The sequence below is a fragment of the Gobius niger genome (genome assembly GCF_951799975.1).
Source record: "Gobius niger genome assembly, chromosome: 6".
Taxonomy (NCBI): domain Eukaryota; kingdom Metazoa; phylum Chordata; class Actinopteri; order Gobiiformes; family Gobiidae; genus Gobius; species Gobius niger.
This window is the reverse complement of record NC_136857.1, coordinates 1849014-1869650: the sequence shown is the minus strand read 5'-3', so window position 1 is coordinate 1869650 and position 20637 is coordinate 1849014. Positions and strand designations below refer to the sequence as shown.

Sequence of the window (20637 nt, the reverse complement as noted above, 5' to 3'; positions counted from 1 at the left end):
TAACTCTTATGCACCATATGGTGTATTTATTTATTCACGACTGTAAACGATAAATCCTTTATTTTCATTTTTTGGTAACTGTAAATGATGAAATTCTTTGACATTTTGTACGATCTTAAACGATTTATATCAATATGTAAGCCCAGACTCATGCATTGGTTTCTTGCGTGAGTCTAGCGGAAAGTTTATGTGATGAATGAGAGATAAGGGGCAGGTTTACTATAAGTTCTTGAACTTCTTCCTACTCCTTTTGAGCACAAAGTCTTGTGACAAAAAAAAATAACAAAAATGTGACAAAAAAATGTGACAAAAAAATGTGACAAAAAAATGACAAAAAATGACAAAAATGTGACAAAAAAAAAGGGACAAAATGTGACAAAAAAATTACAAAAATGTGATACAAATTTGACAAAAAAAAAAGACAAAAAAGTTACAAAAATGAGTTGAATACCCAACAAAAAAATGATGGAGAAAAAAATCTGATGACGTGAGGAAAAAGATCCTCTGGGTTCAGGCGGGAGTTCAGAGGTTAAGCTATTCAAGATAAAATACCAACGTCAAGGTGCCCAAAAGTGTTTGTAAAAAGTCTGAATAAAACATAAACTGGGGTCTTTAAGCTCGGAGTGAATCATCGCTCTGTGACTAAGCATGACTGTCCCGGTTTGGGGAGTTGCATGCTGAGTGATGCAGAGTTACTGTGGAGCCGAGCGTGAAATTGCTTTATTTAACTTTGGAAAGACCTGTGTGTCTAAGTGCGCCCCTGTAATCCTTTTTCTTTTGGTAAAATGTGTATACTGTACTCACGAATGTCAAATAAAGAATGGCTGTTTGAAAGGCAGGGGGGGGGCCAGTGTAACATAGGGTCATGTATGGCTTTTGAAAGAAATCTCTAAAGAGAAATGTGTTTTTCTTTAGATCAGGTTCAAAATGTTGCCACATAGATCCACCAGGACTTTTGGATATTGTGGCGAATCTGTTTCAGATTACTTAATTGGAAATGACAGAAAAGACTCTAAGCCAGGGGTGCCCAAAGTGGGGCCCACGGGCCAATTTTGGCCCACCGAAACAATTCTGTTGGCCCGCCAGAGAGTGACCTACTTTTGCGCTAACTCTCTTCCATTCATTCTCAATGGTAAATATGGATGCAGTACACTTTTTGACCACCAGCGTCAAATTGGGGGCGCTGTTTCACTCCTTTCGCAAAGTTAAGGAAACACTGTTGTGGTGTCTTGGTATTTATCAATCACAGAGCGTCGTAATGTGACAAAAATGTGACAACAATGTGATACAAATTTGACAAAAAAATGAAAAAAATGTGACAAAAAATGAAAAAAATGTGACAAAAATTGACCAAAAATTACAAAAAAATTGACAAAAAAATACAAAAATGTGACAAAAAAAATGACAACATTTTGATAAAAAAATGACGAAAAATTTGACAAAAAAATGACAAAAACTTGACAAAAAAAATGACAAAAATGTGATAAAAAATTGACAAAAAATGATAAAAAATTGACAAAAAATGATAATAAATTGACAAAAAATGATAAAAAATTGACAAAAAAAAAGACAAAAATGTGACGAAAAATGGATAAAAAATTGATAAAAAATTGACAAAAATGTGACAAAAAAATGACAAAAAAAATGACAAAAATGTGACAAAAAAATTACAAAAATGTGACAAAAAAAGCTACATAAATGAGTTGAATAACAGGTTAAGTTATTCAAGATAAAACACCAACGTCAAGGTGCCCAAAAGTGTTTCTAAAAAGTCTGAATAAAACATGAACTCGGTTGCGCTCTTACCTCCTCGGAGCACGAGCACGTGCACCTCGCTGCCCACCGGTAGATCTTTGAGGATGTCCACCACCTGCGAGTGGCTCAGGGTCTGCACGTTCTGCCTGTTGATCTCCTTGATCACGTCGCCCTTCAACAGCCCGCGGCACCACTGGGCGTCCAGGATCATCTTCACCTTCTGCCCCAGCGGACAGTCTGCGATGGCAAACCCAAACCCCCCGGGGCCTTTGACCAGGGGCACGCTCACCAGCTCGGGCTGCAGCAGCGTGGGGTCCGGTCCGTCCTGCGCAGGGGGCGGCGGGTGGTGGTGTGAGTGGTGGTGGTGGTGGTGGTGATGGTGGTGGCGCCCCCCGTTGGTCATTGGAGGCGCGGCAGGCTGTCTGGAGAGCGTGCCTCCGTCAGTGGTGATGTAGGTGGGGTCTTGGGGCGTGGAGCTGGGGGAGGGGGAGGCGTCTTTGGAGGGGAGCTGCCCCGAGGAGGACTCATTGCTGTTGGCGTTGTCCTCCGGCAGAGGGTACCCGCGGCACAGAACCATGTCCACGTACTGGTTTATGGGGATGGACTGGAACATCTGCACCACATCGGCGTGGGTCTTCCCCAAGACACACAGCCCGTTGATGTCCACAATAACGTCTCCTGGAAAAAATCAAGTTTTGCGATGAGAATAATTAGCATTTGATAAGATAAGATAAGATAATCCTTTATTGATCTCACAAAGGAGAAATTCACTTGTTACAGTCGGCGTTCAAGAAGATCACTCAGAGTGAATAAAGTGCAGCTGATGCAGAGATTATTGCACATGTTACTTTACAGCCTTTACAGTCAGTGGGTCGCGAGTCTTATTCAATATTTTCCATCTGAAACTGCATTGGAACACTAACAGTTTGTTCAAATGTTTGTTATTGGGTTGTTTTGATCATAATTTCAGTCTATTCACAAAAGTCACAAAAACGTGTGTGGAAAATACAATATTTTATAAGATACATGACAAATTACAGTTTTGTTTTGGGGTCATCCTGGGGCAATGTTGGGTCCAGAAGCCACTCAAGAACCACTGATGTAAAACGTTGGTATTCGTGGTAAACGTGGTCATCGTCTACGGATTTCCCATCAACCATTGCTCCTCCTGTGACCAAAACAGTGAAGATGGCGGCCGCGACACAACGATCTTTCACCAAAGAAAAAAAAAAGAGTGGTGCCACTGAATGGGTGCTGCTGCCGGATGCTCTCTCATCGAATGCAATTTCTCCATCTGTGAGATCAATAAAGTACCATCTCTCTCTCTCTCTCTCTCTCTCTCTTTGCAGAAAAAAGTTTGTTGCGGGGTTACGCCTCTACACAAATGATATGGCTTAGTCAGATTCGTGTCGGGTGACTTTATTGTGCTGGTCCGCCAAAGAGTGCCAAAAAATACGATTTTGACCAGTTTCCGTTCCACGTGCAGTGCTATACAAAATGTACAGTTTTTCAGTCCGCCTTTTCAGTTTTCCTGGAGCTGGTACCTGCGTTGTACCCAGCTCCCCTTCATACACACACACTGCCCTTGTGGTGCTGAAGGCCCCCCTTATATAGTATGAAGCCCCTCCCACAAAACAATTAACAGAGAAAACCCACAGTTTCTCTACATACAGAAACCAAAACACAAAGTAATTAATTTTGAAAAATCCCTAAAATAACTAAAGACAATAATCTGTATACTAACAGCTCAAAATACCCCAAACAAGAAAAATATAATAACGTCCTACGAAAAACGCAAAGTCACGTGATGCCCCGTGACGTCACCCGGATGCGCCCTGCGTATCACGCCACATAATGCGGAAGACGCCTAATAGATCCATGCTTCGTTCGGGTTGGCTGTGTGAGGGTGTGTGCTGTATACTGGAGAAATGTTTGTAACTTGGAATAATCTATGGATGGGAAAAGGATTGAGCAGCGGCCAAGTGTGCACCCATGGCGGCTGCGGTGGCTGAGAAGAACCCAGAGGACAGCGGTAAACCGTCTACACGGTAAGGGAAAGTTGGTCTGGGTGAGTGTGCGTGTGTGTGCGTGTGTGTGCGTGTATACAGGTGTGTTAGCGTCGTGGCCTCCCTGCGTTAGCTGACGGCGGCTCCGTCACAGTATTTTAAAGATGTCCTGGCAGAACATCCCACTTGGTCATATTATATAATGTAAAATGGGGATTCTAGACCCAAAAGTGCGCCGCAGAACAATATTCAGTGGGTCGCGAGTCTAAAGGGAACTTTTATTCAATATTTTCCATCTGAAACTGCATTGGAACACTAACAGTTTGTTAAAGCAGTACTAAGTAACTCTTCCCCCTAAAGGCCATGAGCGCAACTGCAGGTGTAGTAGAAAGCTACGATTTTTTTACTTATTCATTGTCTTGGAGAGTAAATACTACGCTGACAGGAAAGGCGAAGGGAGAGAGGGATACTGTGCATCCGATTATACAATGGAAATAATTTTTTTTCACTCAAACTTGGCTGTAAATACTGTTTAAAGTGACGTTAGCCCGCAGTTAGCTTTGCCCGTTAGCATGTTAGCTTCTTTTCGTGATTACATTAGTGTGTATTGGTGGCAGTCAAGTTGCAAACATGGTTTTCTGGTCAGCGACACCAGGGGGCGATGAAAGACCCTCCAATCATCCCATAAACACTTGTATTACCCCCACAGGGACTACGGGGAGGATTTATTAAGGCAAACACGTTACTTAGTGCTGCTTTAAAATGTTTGTTATTGGGTTGTTTTGATCATAATGTCAGTCTATTCACAAAAGTCACAAAAACATGTGTGGAAAATACTATATTTTATACGATATATGACAAATTACAGTTTTGTTTGGGGTCGTCCTGGGGCCACTTAAGAACCACTGATGTAAAACGTTGGTATTTGCAGAAAAAAGTTCTTTACTTTCGGCTACAATGGTGAGTTTCGGCCCCTGCTGAAAATCGTCCCTCCACGACACAAACTTGCCTAACCCTGCTCTACAACCTGGTGGCACTGAACATCTTTGGTCCCGTGAAGAGGAAAAATGTTCCTTCTCAAAACGTCGGTCGTGTTGTAGAAACATCCAGCTGTATCAGTATTTAGCGGACTCTGTTTATGTACTGTCCTGGATGTTTGAGAACTGTACTTCGAATTGTATACTTTCTGAGCCCACAGTACTATCCGCTCTCTCCCACGACCTACGCGTCCGAGTAAAACCCATGCGGGGAGAATGTGGATGACGCGCCGCCTTTCATCTCCCCACAGCCCTTGGCCGGGGTCAGAGCTGTGGACGGTTTGGCTGAAACGCTGACGCTGGACTGGCCTCGAGCCAGAGCTTCAGCCAAACCTCCACACGATCAATACGGTCCTCTGCAAACGCTGCTGCTCTCGCTCCTCAAACGAGCTCCGGATCACAGAGCAGGAGCCGGCAGCACCGAGGAACAGGTCCAGTTTACATTCCAGACTTTAGTAATGATGTCAAACTCTACGGTGGAGGGCAGGTGCTAATGGAAAGGTCAGAACGAAGACCAGGAAGTGCAGAGTGTGTATAGCCCTCATACTGGTCTTAACATTTCCACCCGGTGAAAAGTACAGACAACGCCTCGAGAACCTTCGTCTACTGCACAGTTTTAGTTATGTATTCGTTTAATGCAGGGGTAGGCAACGTCAGGCCCAGGGGCCAAATCCGGCCCTCCAACATAGAACCTTTGGCCCTCAAGATGATTTTGAGAATTATTATTATACAAATCAAAGTTATTTTAAACGTTGTAGAGCAGGGGTTACCAGCGTGGTGCCCGCGGGCCCCCAGGGGCCCTTTGGGGCATGTCCAGTAGCCCTTGGGACTTTTTCTAAAGTGTAAAACACTTTTTCTAAAGTGTAAACACAATCTAATTCTTAAAATTACAGTTATTTCGGTTCTTGTGACTCAGTATGAGTTTAAAATAAAGCTATTTTAATATAATATGGGGTCAATGTCCTATAAGTGAACAGTGTAGGTTTAAGTCTTTAGGATTTGTTTTTAACTGGTAGCCCTCGAACAACTTAATGCTCTTAAAGTTGCTCAGCTGAAATAAGGTTGGTGACCCCTGTTGTAGAGTTTAACCTTAGCCAAGCACATTTTCTCCAGTTCAGCTTTGCCCAAATCTAAAAGCTTCTCGACTGGAGCTTACAGACTATTTTTTGATTGACTTTTTTGTCACTTTTTTTTTTTTTTTGCTGCGTGTTTGTTGCTTTTCTTGTTGCATTTGTGTCTTTTTTTTTTTTTTACGTCTTTTTCATCAATTTTTTAGATTTTGGGTTTTTTTGTGTCACTCTTTTGATTCTTTTTTGAAAGAAGCTTTTTAGATTTGGGGAAGGTCAAATTGGAGAAAATGTGTTCAGTTTAAGGCGGGGGGTTAAGTACTGAAAAAATGTGAGAAATACTGTCAATTACAAATGTTCAACAGAAAACCAAATGAGGTCATGTATTATGCACAGCACTGGCACTGGTAGAAAGTGGTGCTTTAATTTGGGCTAAAATTGTCAGATTTGAGGCTATTTACAATAAAGAAAATCGGCCTCCACCGAGCAAACCTGCCTCCCCCTGGTTTAATGATGAACTTGTATTTGTTAAGACTCACCTGTTTAAAAGGGCCTTTCATTTGTGGCACTTTATTGTTAACCAAGTGCAGTTTCTCAAGTTCTGCGTTACCCAAATCTAAAAGCTCACAGCCTATAGGCCAGTGTGACGCCTCATTTGAAAGCTAAGACCTACAAAACTCATTTAAATGGATCCTTCTTGCATTTTTGTCGCGTTGTAGCCTTGTTTCGTTGCTTTGTCGCCACTTTTCTGTTGCTCTTTTGTGTTTTTTTTGTGTGTTTTTTTTTGCATTTTCATGCTCGTTTTCGCCTCATTTTTGTCGCTATTTTTTTTCCAAAAAGCTTTAAGATTTGGGTAAAGCCAAACTGGAGAAAATGTGCTCGGCTCCAGTTGGGGTTGAGAAGTTAACCACCTTTAAATGCAGTTCGGCTTTACCCAAATCTAAAAGCCTTTTGACATGAGAGCTGACGGCCAAACTTTTATCGCTTATTTATTGTGTTATTATTTCTAAGTAACTTGTTTACCTCAATAAATAATTTCCGTAGTCCCTGTGGAGGTAATACAAGTGTTAATGGAATGATAGGAGGGTCTTTCATCCCCCCCCCCCCGCTGCCACCGGGTCGGAGTCACCAATACACAGGCTAACGGGCAAAGCTAACTGCGGGCTAGCACCACTTAAACAGTATTTACAACCAAGTTTGAGTGAAAAATAATATTGTCATTGTGTAGTTGGATGTACGATATCCTGTCAGCGTAGGATTTACTCTCACGGACAATGAATGAGTAAAAAACTCTCAACTTGCTACGACACCTGCAGTTGCGCTCATGGCCTCTAGGGGCAAGAAGCTTTTAGATTTGGGTAAAGCCAACGACGTGGAGAAAAGGTATTTGGTTCTGGTGGGGGTAAAGAGGTTAATGTGATGTATATTAAGTGTACGTTCTTCCACTTGGGTCAGCTTTGGTTGCTGTAAAGCACTTTAGAATCAGATCGTTAAAGGAATAGGCCACCGTTTTTACATACTAAGATATGTTCTTACCTCACTTTAGTCGAGTTAATATATCCCCGTCTGGTCTTTGTCCGTGCGCTCACACATACGCAGCCTCTCCCACATGTCACATAGCTCCAAAAAAGCTCACGATAGAAGCTACCAAGCTCTTCCACGTGTTCCCTATTTAAATAAAGTTACGTGAAGTGTTTTCATGTGAAGTATATTTACACAGAAATGTAGCATGTCGATTTTATAAGCAAATAAAAAGGGGAACTATATTGTGAGGCGTAATGATACGAGGAGTAAAACGTCCGCGCAGTAACTCCTAAAGGTTATTGACGGAAGTGAGCGGGGAAGTCTTTAGGAGTTACTACGCGGACGCTGTGCTCCTCGTATCATTACGCCTCACAATATAGTTCCCCTTTTTATCTGCTTATAAAATCCACATGTTACATTTCTGTGTAAATATACTTCGCATGAAAACACTTCACGTAACTTTATTTAAATAGGGAACACGTGGAAGAGCTTGGTAGCTTCTATCGTGAGCTTTTTTGGAGCTATATGACATGTGGGAGAGGCTGCGTATGTGTGAGCGCACGGACAAAGACCAGACGGGGATATATTAACTCGACTAAAGTGAGGTAAGAGCATATCTCAGTATGTAAAAACGGTGGCCTATTCCTTTAAAGAGACACATGACTTTAAGTGCAGATACATCATTTAGCTCTGCATAAAGCGGTTACACTCCACCGTATGCAATTATAACCCAATTAAATTAATGACTTTCCGTGAGACCGGCGATTCCCTCGGTCTCAAGGGAAGAGGACATTAAAATTGAAAGTTATTACAGTGTCTGACGGCCGCCTGCGTACAGAGCAATCAATATCAGCGCGGCGGAGACTGACTCATTTCATTAAAACTATCCTGATTACTACCATCAGTATTCATGTAGAGGATTATGGACACGTGCGTCTGCTGAAGGTGGTGCTCATTACGAAGCTTAGCCAGAAAACATGTGTAAATTCAGGACAAACTGTAATTATTGAAACAAAAACCCGTCACAGATAAGTGGCTGCTGTCCTCTGGTGGTCAGTGCTGTGTATTACATTGAATTACCTGTCTGTGCCTCATACACATCTGCTCATGTTGCTCACAACGGCCTTTGATTCTAAAATAAAGGTTAAACAAATCCTGTTGAAATGATTATAAATGTGTGGCAAATGTTCAGAATTTTAACATTTTAAATCAGACTTTTTGCAAAATCCTCTCAAGCAAAGATGAGAAATGTTCAGAGATGTGTGACGGCCTGTTTGCTCCGGCCTTGACATGATTTAAACGTGTTAACAAAGTGCGGCGTGACTTTTCTTCACGTTTTGAGGACGTACTTTTGATTCGTGTTCCCAGTTCTGTCGATTGCAAGCCCTGTAAAGCTATAACTGAGAACTTGATTTCTACAAAGCACATGCACTGCAAAAAGTGGATTCTAAGCAAGTTAAAAATGTCTGACTTTAAGAAATAAGTTCTTATTTTTTCCCTAAACAGTAATAATGTTTTGCCGAGCAAAGTTTTCTTGAGAAAAAAAATCTTCTTTTAGGAAATAAAATGTAGCCATTTCTTGTTCAGATAAATTTGCTAAAAAACATGTAAATTTTTCTTGTAACAAGAAAGAAAAACTTTTTGAATTTTATTCAGTTTTAGACAAAGAATATTTTTTCTTATTTTAGGAAAAACTAAGATCAACAGCTCTTAATGTAAGAACTGCTTCTCACAGAGAGATAAAACATTCCATTCTTTAAAGTGGGCGGCTCGGTGGCTCAGCGGTTAGAGCCTCAGCTTCACAGCTCGAAGGTCCCGGGTTCAATTCCCACCAGGACGGGGCCTTTCTGTGTGGAGCATGTTCTCCCTGTGTCTACCACTAAAAACATGTACAATAGGTGAATCCTCCAGCAGGTGATTCTGACCATCAGCCTGGCTCCACATCATGGAGGCGGGTGCCTTAAATATTAGTATTTATTAACAACATTTTGCTCAAAAATGTGTTTAATTTAGAACATTTTACTTAAATCAAGCAACATTTAAGTAAAATATCCACAATTTCTCACTAAATAAGAATGTTTTCCTTAAATTATTCCATTTTCTGAGGACATTTTGCTTAATTCTAGATATTTATTTGCTTAAATTTAGTGTTTCTTTCTTGTTTTATGATCAGAAAAATATTCTAGAAATAAGAATTCTTAGCAAGAAAAAAATGCTGACCCCATTGGCAGAAGTTTTTCCTTAAAACAAAACAAAATGTCTGATTTTAAGATTGTTTTCCTTGTTTTTAGTAGGGCACATTTTGCTGTGTGGTCTTCCCGAAACCCAGTAACGCGTCTCGAAAAGGCCAAAACAAACTCAAACATGTTGAACTGCAGTGTTGATCCGGCGCTGACCTGAGCAGATCTTCTTGTCGTGCGCCGCGGGTCCGTCCGGCAGAACGTTCTTGACCTGGAGGAACTCGTCGGGCCGGTCTCCTCCGATGATGGTGAAGCCGAAGCCCTGGGTGCTCTTCCTCAGAGTGGTGTGGAGCATGGAGCCCTGCAGCTGGGAGGGGTCTCTGGTGAAGCCTCGAGGGCCACGGGGGGCGGGGTCTTCTGGAGGAGACAGAGAGACACACACATGAGGTAAAACAGTGATGCGCAGGTCAGGGTGTTCTTCAGCCCGCATGGTCCGCCCCACAACGTTCTTTCTATTCAGGTGCTGAAAAGTTGCCTAAAACTTGCAACGAGACGGAAATCTGCAGGGGGCAGCAATGAGGCATAAAAAGGAGTTCTTGAAAATCTTAAAATCTTTACTTTCATTCCAAAATGAACGGGACTGCCGTGTTTCAGCCGCTGGAGCTCTGTCTTTGTCCTGCTCAGAGCTGCAGCAGCGGGACAGGGGGGGTAATGCAAACTCACACACGTCGGGACATACCGTGAACACAGGATATTGGGCTCCATAGAAACGCTCTACAAGCTACAAAACGCTGCTGGTTTTATGAAAATACGTTTACGTCAAAAAACATGCACAACGTAAAGCATTACGTTTACAACATGCACAGCATTCCTCATCATTTATAAATCATTTGTAAGAACACAAGTAGATGTTTTAATACGTTTTCATAAGACAAATGGTTCTCTTTATAAACCATTCATCTGGGACAGCAGATGAAAATTAGCCATTGTAGCTAACTCTAAATAAATAAACATAATAAATATAATAAATAAAAGAAATAAATGAAATAAAATGTGTTCATGATTTTCTTTGTTTTATTCTTTATTAAACATTTAAATAGCATTAATTAATTAATGGTTAATTGTTTATAGGCCTAAAATGTATTACTTTTTCATTATTAAGAATGCTTTACAAATGTTAGGGTCAGGGTTAGGGGGTCAGGGTTAGGTGTAAATGTTTTTTTAATAGAAAATGCAGTGTTTACAACAGGTTTACAAATGCTTTATGGTGTTCAGCTATAACTAGCTAATAAATGATTCACCATTAATGCTTTATAAAGGTTTTATAAAGATTATAAGAAATCAAAAATAAATGGTTTATAAGGGGATGCCATATGTCTTATAGGGCCAGATCTTGTGACCGGCGCAGTCCGTGCGCAACTCTAAGCACAACGTGGTGCTCGCGCGATCTTGCGTGTTGCACTAAAGGCTGCGCCGCCAGGGAGAGGGCGTTATTTAAGAAAAAGAGGCCGACTGAGGCGTGGTTCATTACAAGCAGCACAATTGAAAACAAAAGCGAAATTGCCTTGAAAAGTCTGTTTGAGCTTAGGTTACGCAACAACAGTTTTCCATAAATAGACCACACGTGCCTCAAGTGCCACAACACCAGGTCTGATCTGAGTTTTAAGGAGACATTTCCATCGTGTGTCAGTCTTTACCTCCTGATGATGCTCCTTGTGGAGCCACAGCTCAGTCCAAAAGAAAGAAGCGCATTTCACAGGGCGCAGAGCAACTTTTTTTTTTCCAATTCAGCCGCTCCTGAATCCTGCAGCTGTAGCTCAAATGTTCCAAAACGCTACAGTTTTCTTGCAACTGCTGCATAACTCTGCAACTCCTCTGCAGCCGATATGACGGTTTCTGATCAATTAAATCCTGTACATTTCGTAACTTTGCGCATTCGAACGGTGTCCAGCGCGAGGCCTCTCTGTCCCGCCCGCTCACCTTGGATCAGCAGCAGTGGAGGGACTGTTTTATTTCTTTAATCTTTATTAAACATTGCGCTGCATCACGCATGTTACGCGTTTACAAGAGAACCCCCCCCTCGCAAACCACCGCCTTCCGCAGGTCTGGGGAAAGCATGGGGAGGGGGCGGCACCACAACATCGCCATGCGAGTCTGTCCCCCGTCCTGTCCTGCCCACTTTTTGCGCCAGGTATGACACTGAAGATTGCAAGGAGCGCCACCGTCTGCGCAGTCGTCTGCTCTACAGCCTGCGCTGTGAACCACAAGATCTGGCCCCAAGTCTTTTAAACATCTACTTATGTGCTTACGAATGCTTTGTAAATGTTCTACAAAGTGTCCAACATTAGTTTAGAAATGCTTTGCTAAAGCTTTATAGTGTGCAGTTATTATAAAGTGCTACTGTTTGATTGTAACTCCTTTGTGTTTTTTCTTTTAGATGTGTGAAAACAAGGTTAGGCGCAATAAATACGACCTTAAACCCAAACCTTTTCGGAAATGCTTGTTTGTTGCTTCAAAAAATAATGACCAAATAAACCACTACTACTACTAGTAATACGACTGGTTGCAATAGGAAGAGAATCCAGCGAGAAAATCCCACGCAACTCCCTGACAAAACAAAATGACAAACTGAAAACCAAAAACATGAATCGTCAAGTTCAACATTTTGGGATGTTTCTCATCACAACACCACATAATTACACCACATGGTAACTGGAGTGGTTTGTTTTCTCTCAGATTCTTTGCTCTTTTATGTGGTGTTTGCTCGTTCTTCCCGTGTCCGGATGAGTTTCCACGGGGCTCTCTGGTTTCCCCAATCAACTTTAAAACATTTATAGTCAGCGGATCCTCCATCTGAGCTCTCCTGACCCTGACCCTGGTCCTGGTCCTCGGTCCTGGTCCCTATGGAGACATTACAAACTCAAGGAACACAGGCACCTCCTCCGTCTGAAAGAGGGACATGGCCACGTTCTAAGCATTTTTACTTTGCCCGTCTTGGATTCCGTGGGAGCTGCAGTTTGTCAGCTGTGATCGCGGGCGACACTGTGAGCTAATGTAGTGAGAAAACAATCTTTGTGGGTGAGGAAAACTGGAAAAAAAAAAAACACAGCTCAGAAATTTCCATCTGTCTCCATCATAACAACCTCCCACTGAGAGAGAGCGAGAGAGGAGAGTCTGACGGCATGTCGGCGGAATCAAAGTGCATCTGCAAAGTCAATCAGTTCACACAGAAACGACGCAAAAGCTGCTGGCGTTCGCTTGATGTTCTGAGGGACTGCACTGCAAAAAGTAATTAACTAGACTAGTGTAAACATCTCAATTTAAGCACAATAATCCAAATTTTAGTTGTTTTAACTAGTTAAGAAGTTGTTGGGCATTTGTCCTGGATTATTTCACTTGTTCCGAGATGTTTCTGACTCGTTTCGATACGTTTCGTCCTTATTTCAGGTCATTTTCTTTGCCAATGGGGAAAGAAAATTGGTCTTATCTCATTGGCAATTTTACTTTCTTATTTCAAGCGAGATTTACCCTAGAACTGGTCTGAAATGTCCTCAAACAAGCAAAGCAAACTTGATCAGGAAAAGTGTCTAAATGAGTGAAAACCGCTCAAAGCAAGAAACATTTCCTCAATTCAAGTCATTGAAATTTGACCAAAAAATGACAAAAAAATGACAAAAATTTGATTAAAAAATGACAAAAAATTTACAAAAAAAATGTAAAAAAATTACAAAAAATTAACCAAAAAAAATGACAAAAATGACCAAATAATGACAAAAAAAATGACCAAAAAAATGACTAATAAAATACAAAAAAATGACAAAAATTTGATTAAAAAATGACGAAAAATGACGAAAAATGGCGAAAAATTTACAAAAAAAATACAAAAAATTGACCAAAAAAATTACAAAAATGTGACCAAAAATGACCAAATAATGACCAAAAAATAACTAAAAAAAATGACTAAAAAAATGACAAAAAAATGACAAAAATTTGATGAAAATTTGACAAAAAAAATGACAAAAAATTGATTAAAAAAATGACGAAAAAATGACAAAAAATTGACAAAAAAATTACAAAAAGTTCTCCTCAAACAAGCAAAGTAAACTTGGTCCGATCAGGAAAAGTGTCTAAATGAGTGAAAACCGCTCAAAACAAGAAACATTTCCTCAATTCAAGTCATTTAAGACAATGCTTGATATTTACTTTTTGTAGTGTGTGAGGAGGTTTGTAGTCAAAATGGAGGGGGGGGGGGCAGTTCATGCAGATGCTTTGACGTGGATAACGGACTGTGATGACTTTTTTTCCCTATGTTTTCACTGGAAAGGGCAGAAGTCACGAGATTAATAAAGAGAGAAATCTTTGTTGGATTATATAGGTTTCATTCATGTGACGTTTACCCTTCATTTAAGTGGACAGGCCAGAATTCTGTTAGAAATGTCCTTGTGGTCACCAGGGGCGGACAGGCCATATGTCCATTCAGGAAGAGCACAGAAGGGCCACTGGCTCTAGGGCCACCGGTCCGGCCTCTCACTTTACCTTACCCTGCGGCGCAACCGAGCTTTACCCAAATCTAAAAGCTTAAAGGAAAAGCATCTATGAAGAAAAATGTGCTGGAAAAGCAACAAAAAAAGTGACACAAACTCAACAAAATGTGACGAAAATGTGACGACAAAGCAATGAAAGAGCGATGAAAAAACAACAATAACATGAAAAAAAAAAGAGACGAAAACACGACAAAAATGCAGCGACAACGTGTCAAAAAGTGACCATCACTTTTCTAGATTTGAGCTTTCAAATGAGGCGTTACAGTGTTGCTCTCCAGTCAAGAAGCTTTTAGATTTGGGTAAAGCCGAACTGGAGAAAATGCTCTCGGTTAAGGCGGGGGGTCAGAGGTTCACGTATGTATTTGTGGAAGTGTCGCATTTACGCTAATTTGGGCCAGGCTGACCAGAGTCCAGGGCTGGTTTTCAGTCCCAGTCCCGCCCTGGTGGTCACTAAAGATGAACCTTAAAGTGGCTTTATTAAAGAGGGGGTATTATGCTGTTTTCAATCACATAGCTCCAGTCTATATCACACTACAATGATGACAAACCTTCTGTTGGTCTGTAAATGCAGTAAATTAGAATAACTGCCTTGTATAAAATGTCTCTCTCAAAATGGCTGTAGTGAATGTCTTGAAATAGGCCTCTGTCTCTTTAAGAACCTCTGAGCCTTTAGACACGCCCCCTCCACACGCTGTCTGTGGCATCAGTGGGGAGGGGGTTCTGCTGAGGAGCAGTGGTTGGTTACTCGGCTGGTGACGAAAGCTCGGAGGCGTCTCCAGGAGGTGGGGGCGTTCCTAGGAGGACTCAGGCAAACCTATCCCTAAAATGGCCGCCATCAGCCAAAAAACTCATCAAAAAATGACAAAAATTCAACAAAAATGTGACAAAAATTCAACAAAAAAAGACAAAAATTCAAAAACAAAATGACAAAAATTCAACAAAAAATTACAAAAAATCGACAAAAATGTGACAAAAATTGAACAACAAAATGACAAAAATTCAACTAAAATTCAACTAAAATTCAACAAAAAATGACAAAAAATCAACAAAAATGTGACAAAAATTCAACAAAAATGTGACAAAAACCTATCCCTAAAATGGCCGCCATCAGAGTTTTTACAGATTAATCAAAAATACGTGAATGTGCCAAGGCAACACTTTAGGCATGTTTTTAATGAGGGAGTGACAGAATAACATGAGGGAAAGCTGGAAAAGTCCATTTTGCATAATACCCCCCCCCTTTAAGCTTTATAAACTTGCTTACCTTCAGCATTGATATTTTTATGCACTACAACTTTTAATCATTTCTGTTTAAGGAACAGTTGTGCTGGTTTGCATTTCAAATTTTGGCAGCCAATACAGCAAAGAAACGAACGAGCCTCCATTTTGCTAACAGCATGCGAACAAATCAATGGCACCGTGACACGCATATGGTTTTAATGAGGGAAAGTTATAACAGGGTTAAAGGAATAGGCCACCGTTTTTCCATACTGAGATATGTTCTTACCTGAGCTTAGACGAGTTGATGCGTACCTGTCTGGTACGGCCAAAGATGTTGTTAGCATTTGGCCTCTCCCAGCGTACTCCTACAGCTCCAAACGAGGGTGAAGTTGGAAGCTACCACGCTCTTCCATGGGCACAAAGACCAGACAGGAACGGATCAACTCGTCTAATCTCAGGTAAGAACATATCTCAGTATGGAAGAACTGTGGCCTGTTCCTTTAAAAGCTCATACGGAGTTTGTGAGCCTAAACAACTTGACCTCTTCAACTGCAGCACTTCTATATTCTTGCTTTAGTCTCAGCAAACACATCGCCCATAAATCCTTCCTGAAACACACTTGACATTTCACAGGTAAAGTTTTCATTGCAGATTTTCCTCCGTTCCGCCTGCGAGGATGTTTAAATGGGGCAACTTTCTCGAAGCCGAGGAAAGGAATTATATTAGACAGGACTTGCGTGAGTGTAAAAAGAGGACAAGATAACAGCGAAGAGACAGAGCGGGAGACGGGCGAAGGCAAAGCGGAGAATCCGAACAAAACTGTGCTCGTTGAACCGGTTTATCCTATGTTCTTTATGGTGTGGAGCGGAATCCATTTTGTGAATTAAGTTCTGGATTAGATTTGTTTTAAATCAAGAGCCCTGGAGGAGATTTGACAGAGTGAAATATGAACTGCTGCTCTTACACAGGGGCCCCGTGCATTACAGAACATGTTTGTAGAGGTAGAAACAGGAAAAGCAGGTTGTATAATAAATAATAAGACCCAATGGACAGAGAAAGGACACACTATATTACATACTTACAGGGGGCAATATGCCAAAAAATGTATATCACCATTGATTTTGTTTAGAGCTTGGATCACGATTACTACATTTATAGTACATTTAAAGGGATATTTCAGGATTTTTAGACATAGGGCCTCATTTGCTGCTCAGATATAAGGTGTTTTAAGGCGAGACACGGCAGGTGAAAGTATTGATGTTTCCCGCAGTGGTGGAAGTGGAGATTTGTATCTGTTTTCCTCCCTTTACATCTTAGTTTTCATGTCAGATATAAAAATGATGATGTTTATTTGATGATGTTTTGTCTGCGAGGTGGGGGCGACCCGGAAGTAGAAAGGCCGTCTTTCCCGCGGGTTTTCATTCATAAATATTGACAGATTTGACATCCACGTGTCCTGCTAAGGGGCCCCGTGATGACGCTTTCACCCAAATATGGTGTTTTTCCTCCTACGAGACGCTGGAGCGGAAAAGTGGAAGAACGGGCCGAGCATGCGCACTCGCTACAAAACTTCAGGGCTGGTTTTCTCTGAATGAGAGAAGCCGCACTCGGGCAGAGCCTGAGCCCTTATAGAAGCTCCCACAGACTCCACACTTTACAGGCTGAGACACAACAAGATTTTGAAGGTTTTTTCAGAGGGATTTTTTAATATCTAATTCCTAGCCTGATTTATTCAGCTTTGAAACCAAAAAAAAAACAGGCGGAATTTGAGTTTTTACAGATTTTTTCACTGATGATTAGTTTATTGAAAAACTAAACAAAATATCCAAAAATCTTAGTTACTAATATGTCAATAAAATAAAACCATAACATTTAATCTGGCTCAATTCATTATTTTGATTTCGTTGCCCAAAATATAGGCAATTTTGGCCATTTTAATGCTCAAAACGCCTTATTTTTATGTGAAAACATAAAATGACAGAAAAAATGCAATACCTTTTTTTCTCATATTTATATCTGTGATGTTCAGCAAAAGTTTCAAATTGACGTCTCTACATTTATTTGTTTTCCCCTATTCACCTGCAGTGTCTCGCCTTAATTGCAAAATGGTTAAAATTACTTTATCGACAGACATTTATATGGTTAGTCTGGTGTTATAAGTGATTTGCCTCAGGTGCTCTGTGGAGCGGGTCACACTGTGTTTAATGCAGGCTAGCTGATACCATAGACATGCGCTAGCCTTGCATTAGCCTAGCGCCACGAAACTCTTCAAACAGAAGAACTGCTTAAATTACAAAAACAATATCTCCAGAAATCAGCAACACTCTGGATAACTAGGAAGTGAGGCCCTATGACAAAAATCCTGAAACATCCTTGTCCATACGATGAGTCATTGATGATTTGATGAATTGATGAATGATTTCGGCGATTAGCTTCTCACGACGAATGCACGACTGAAGATCTTACGGTGGCAGGTTTTCTGACGGTGTCTGACATATCTGTGGTGAGCCATGCGGTGCTGGTGCTGAAAGCCGACTGAAAGCAGAGGTGAGCGAGGGCTTAGCGCCGCTGAGAACGTCTGCTCGAACAAATCACCGCATACACAAAGTCGGCCACAGTCGCATGGCTATCGGCTCTGCTTTAAACTACGTGTCATTTGTCGCTGAAGTCGCCAAAGTGATTTAGTGACTGTTTTCTGCAGGTGTTTATGACAGACCGAGCTGGTATCCATAGTAACAAACATGTCGCCGGGCCGTGTCAGTCGCACACAAGGCCGTGGGAACCCAGGGTGCTGAGGGCGCTACAGCACCCCCTGGTGGATCGTCTATACATTACAAGCAATATTAACCTCTTAACTCCCGCCTGAACCGAGAGCATTTTCTCCAGTTCAGCTTTACCCAAATCCAGTAGGCCAGTGTGACGCCTCATTTGAAAGCTAAGACCTACAAAACTCATCTAAATGGATATTTTTCCTCACGTCATCAGATTTTTTTCCATTTTTTTTTTGAGGGGGGTATTCAACTCACTTTAGTAACTTTTTTGTCATTTTGTAATGATTTTTTTGTCATTTTTTTGTCATTTTTTTTGTCATTTTTTGTCTTTTTTTTGTTATTGTTTGGTCTTTTTTTGTTATTTTTTTGTAATTTTGTTGTTATTTTATTTTTTTGTTATTTTTTGTTATTTTTTGTCATTTTATTTTTTTGTTATTTTTTGTTATTTTTTTGTTATTTTTTTGTCTATTTGTGTTATTTTTTGTTATTTTGTTGTTATTTTGTTGTTATTTTTTGTCATTTTATTTTTTTGTTATTTTTTTGTTATTTTTTGTCATTTTTTTTGTCATTTTTTGTAATTTTTTTGTAATTTTTTTGTCATTTTTTGTTATTTTTGTTGTTATTTTTTTGTCATTTTTTTGTTATTTTTTTGGTCATTTTTTGTCATTTTTTTGTTATTTTTTTGTCATTTTTTGTTATTTTTCTTGTTATTTTTGTTGTTATTTTTTTGTCATTTTTTGTCATTTTTTGTTATTTTTTTGTCATTTTTTTTGTCATTTTTTGTTATTTTTTTGTCATTTTTTTGTCATTTTTTTGTCATTTTTTGTTATTTTTTTTGTCATTTTTTTGTCATTTTTTGTTATTTTTTTGTCATTTTTTGTCATTTTTTGTTATTTTTTTGTCATTTTTTTGTCACATTTCCACCATTGTTTCGTCTCAGTTTTTGTTGCTGTTTTCTCACCTTTTTCCCAGAAGCTTTTGGATTGGGGGTAAAGCCAAACTGGAGAAAATGTGCTCGGTTCAGGCGGGAGTTAAGGGGTTAAATAAAAAGGAAATAAGCAAAGAAATAGCGTTTTGGGGGGGGGAATCTTGTCTCTCAGCACCCCCTAGCCAAAATATCTTCCCACGGCCCTGGTCGTGCAGCGTGAGTACCTCCATCGTGGGCTCGTGAGCTCCTCATACTGTCTGTGAGTCAGTCGCACGTCGTGAGCTGATGATTCATTCAGCTTGTTCAAAATCAGCGCTTTTTTCCCCTTTTTCTTTTCTTTTTTAGCAACACCGTGTGACGATAAAAGAAAAACACACAATATTTACATTGTCTCCATGTGTTCTGCAAGGGGAGGAAAGGGGGTGGAGGGGGGGTTCAATTATTAACAACAAAAGAAATAACAAAGAGTGTTTTCCTGTCTTGAATGTCTGTGAGTGGGTAAGTGTGTGCATAATGGAAAGCGTACTTTCTATAGTTCAGAATCATTCAAAATCAAAAACACTGTGTACGCCCAGCTAAACACACCGAGTGCCAAAAGTGGAAACAGAAGTGAAATAAATGACGATCAAAAACTTGTGAAAAGTCACGATCAGGACATTTCATAATATATTATTGTGTATCTTTTCTTTTTTCAGTCCGAGGGGGCAAAGCCGACACTTCTCTCTCGTTCTCTGGAGCGTGTTTGACAAAGCAGAGCAGCTTCCCATGAAGAAAGATCCAAACAGTTGAGATTTTAACATTTCTCTGAGTTTTTGTCTTTAAAGGGGGGGTATTATGCAAAATGGACTTTTTCAAGCTTTCCATCATGTTATTCTGTCACTCCCTCATTAAAAACATGGCTGAAGTGTTGCCTTGGCACATTCACGTATTTCTGAGTAATCTGTGAAAACTCTGATGGCGGCCATTTTAGGGATGGGTTTGCCTGAGTCCTCCTAGGAACGCCCCCACCTCCTGGAGACGCCTCCGAGCTTTGGTCACCAGCCGAGTAACCGACCACTGCTCCTCAGCAGAACCCCCTCCCCACTGATGCCACAGACAGCGTGTGGAGGGGGCGTGTCTAAAGGCTCAGAGGTTCTTAAAGAGACAGAGGCCTATTTCAAGACATTCACTACAGCCATTTTGAGAGAGACATTTTATACAAGGCAGTTATTCTAATTTACTGCATTTACAGACCAACAGAAGGTTTGTCATCATTGTAGTGTGATATAGACTGGTGCTATGGGACTGAAAAAAGCAGAACACCCCCTCTTTAAATGGTTAAAATCGGTCCGAGGACGACTGAGAAACATCCTGTTAGATTCTTCAATCCAGAACCAACAATGTTGTCCTTGAAAATTGACTTGAAACAGAGATAATTAGGCATTTGCCTCTTCCCATAACGTTAGTGTCCGTCCAGAGAGGAGGAGAGGAGGAGTTAATCAGGAAGGATCTTGATCAGAATTAGCCTCTGTGTAGCTTAGACTTCACTCAAATTAAATAGTTTTCACCTACAGAGAGCTTAGATTCTCGTCTTTCAAACGAGCCGCAGCATGTGTCCATAACAT

The 20637-nt window shown here is 40.6% G+C and overlaps 1 protein-coding gene across 2 annotated transcripts in view; it reads right to left on the bottom strand.

Moving 5' to 3' along the window:
- magi3a (membrane associated guanylate kinase, WW and PDZ domain containing 3a) overlaps positions 1 to 20637 on the bottom strand; it is a gene marked incomplete at its 3' end in the record, with an annotated part of 461011 nt that overhangs the window by 42842 nt on the left and 397532 nt on the right. For both annotated transcript variants that reach the window (XM_079558791.1, XM_079558792.1), the window contains exons 9-10: positions 9786 to 9986; positions 1807 to 2433 (exon numbers count right to left, since the gene is read on the bottom strand). In XM_079558791.1, the coding sequence (XP_079414917.1) occupies positions 1807 to 2433; positions 9786 to 9986 (828 nt within the window). The remainder of the gene's footprint in view (positions 1 to 1806; positions 2434 to 9785; positions 9987 to 20637) is intronic.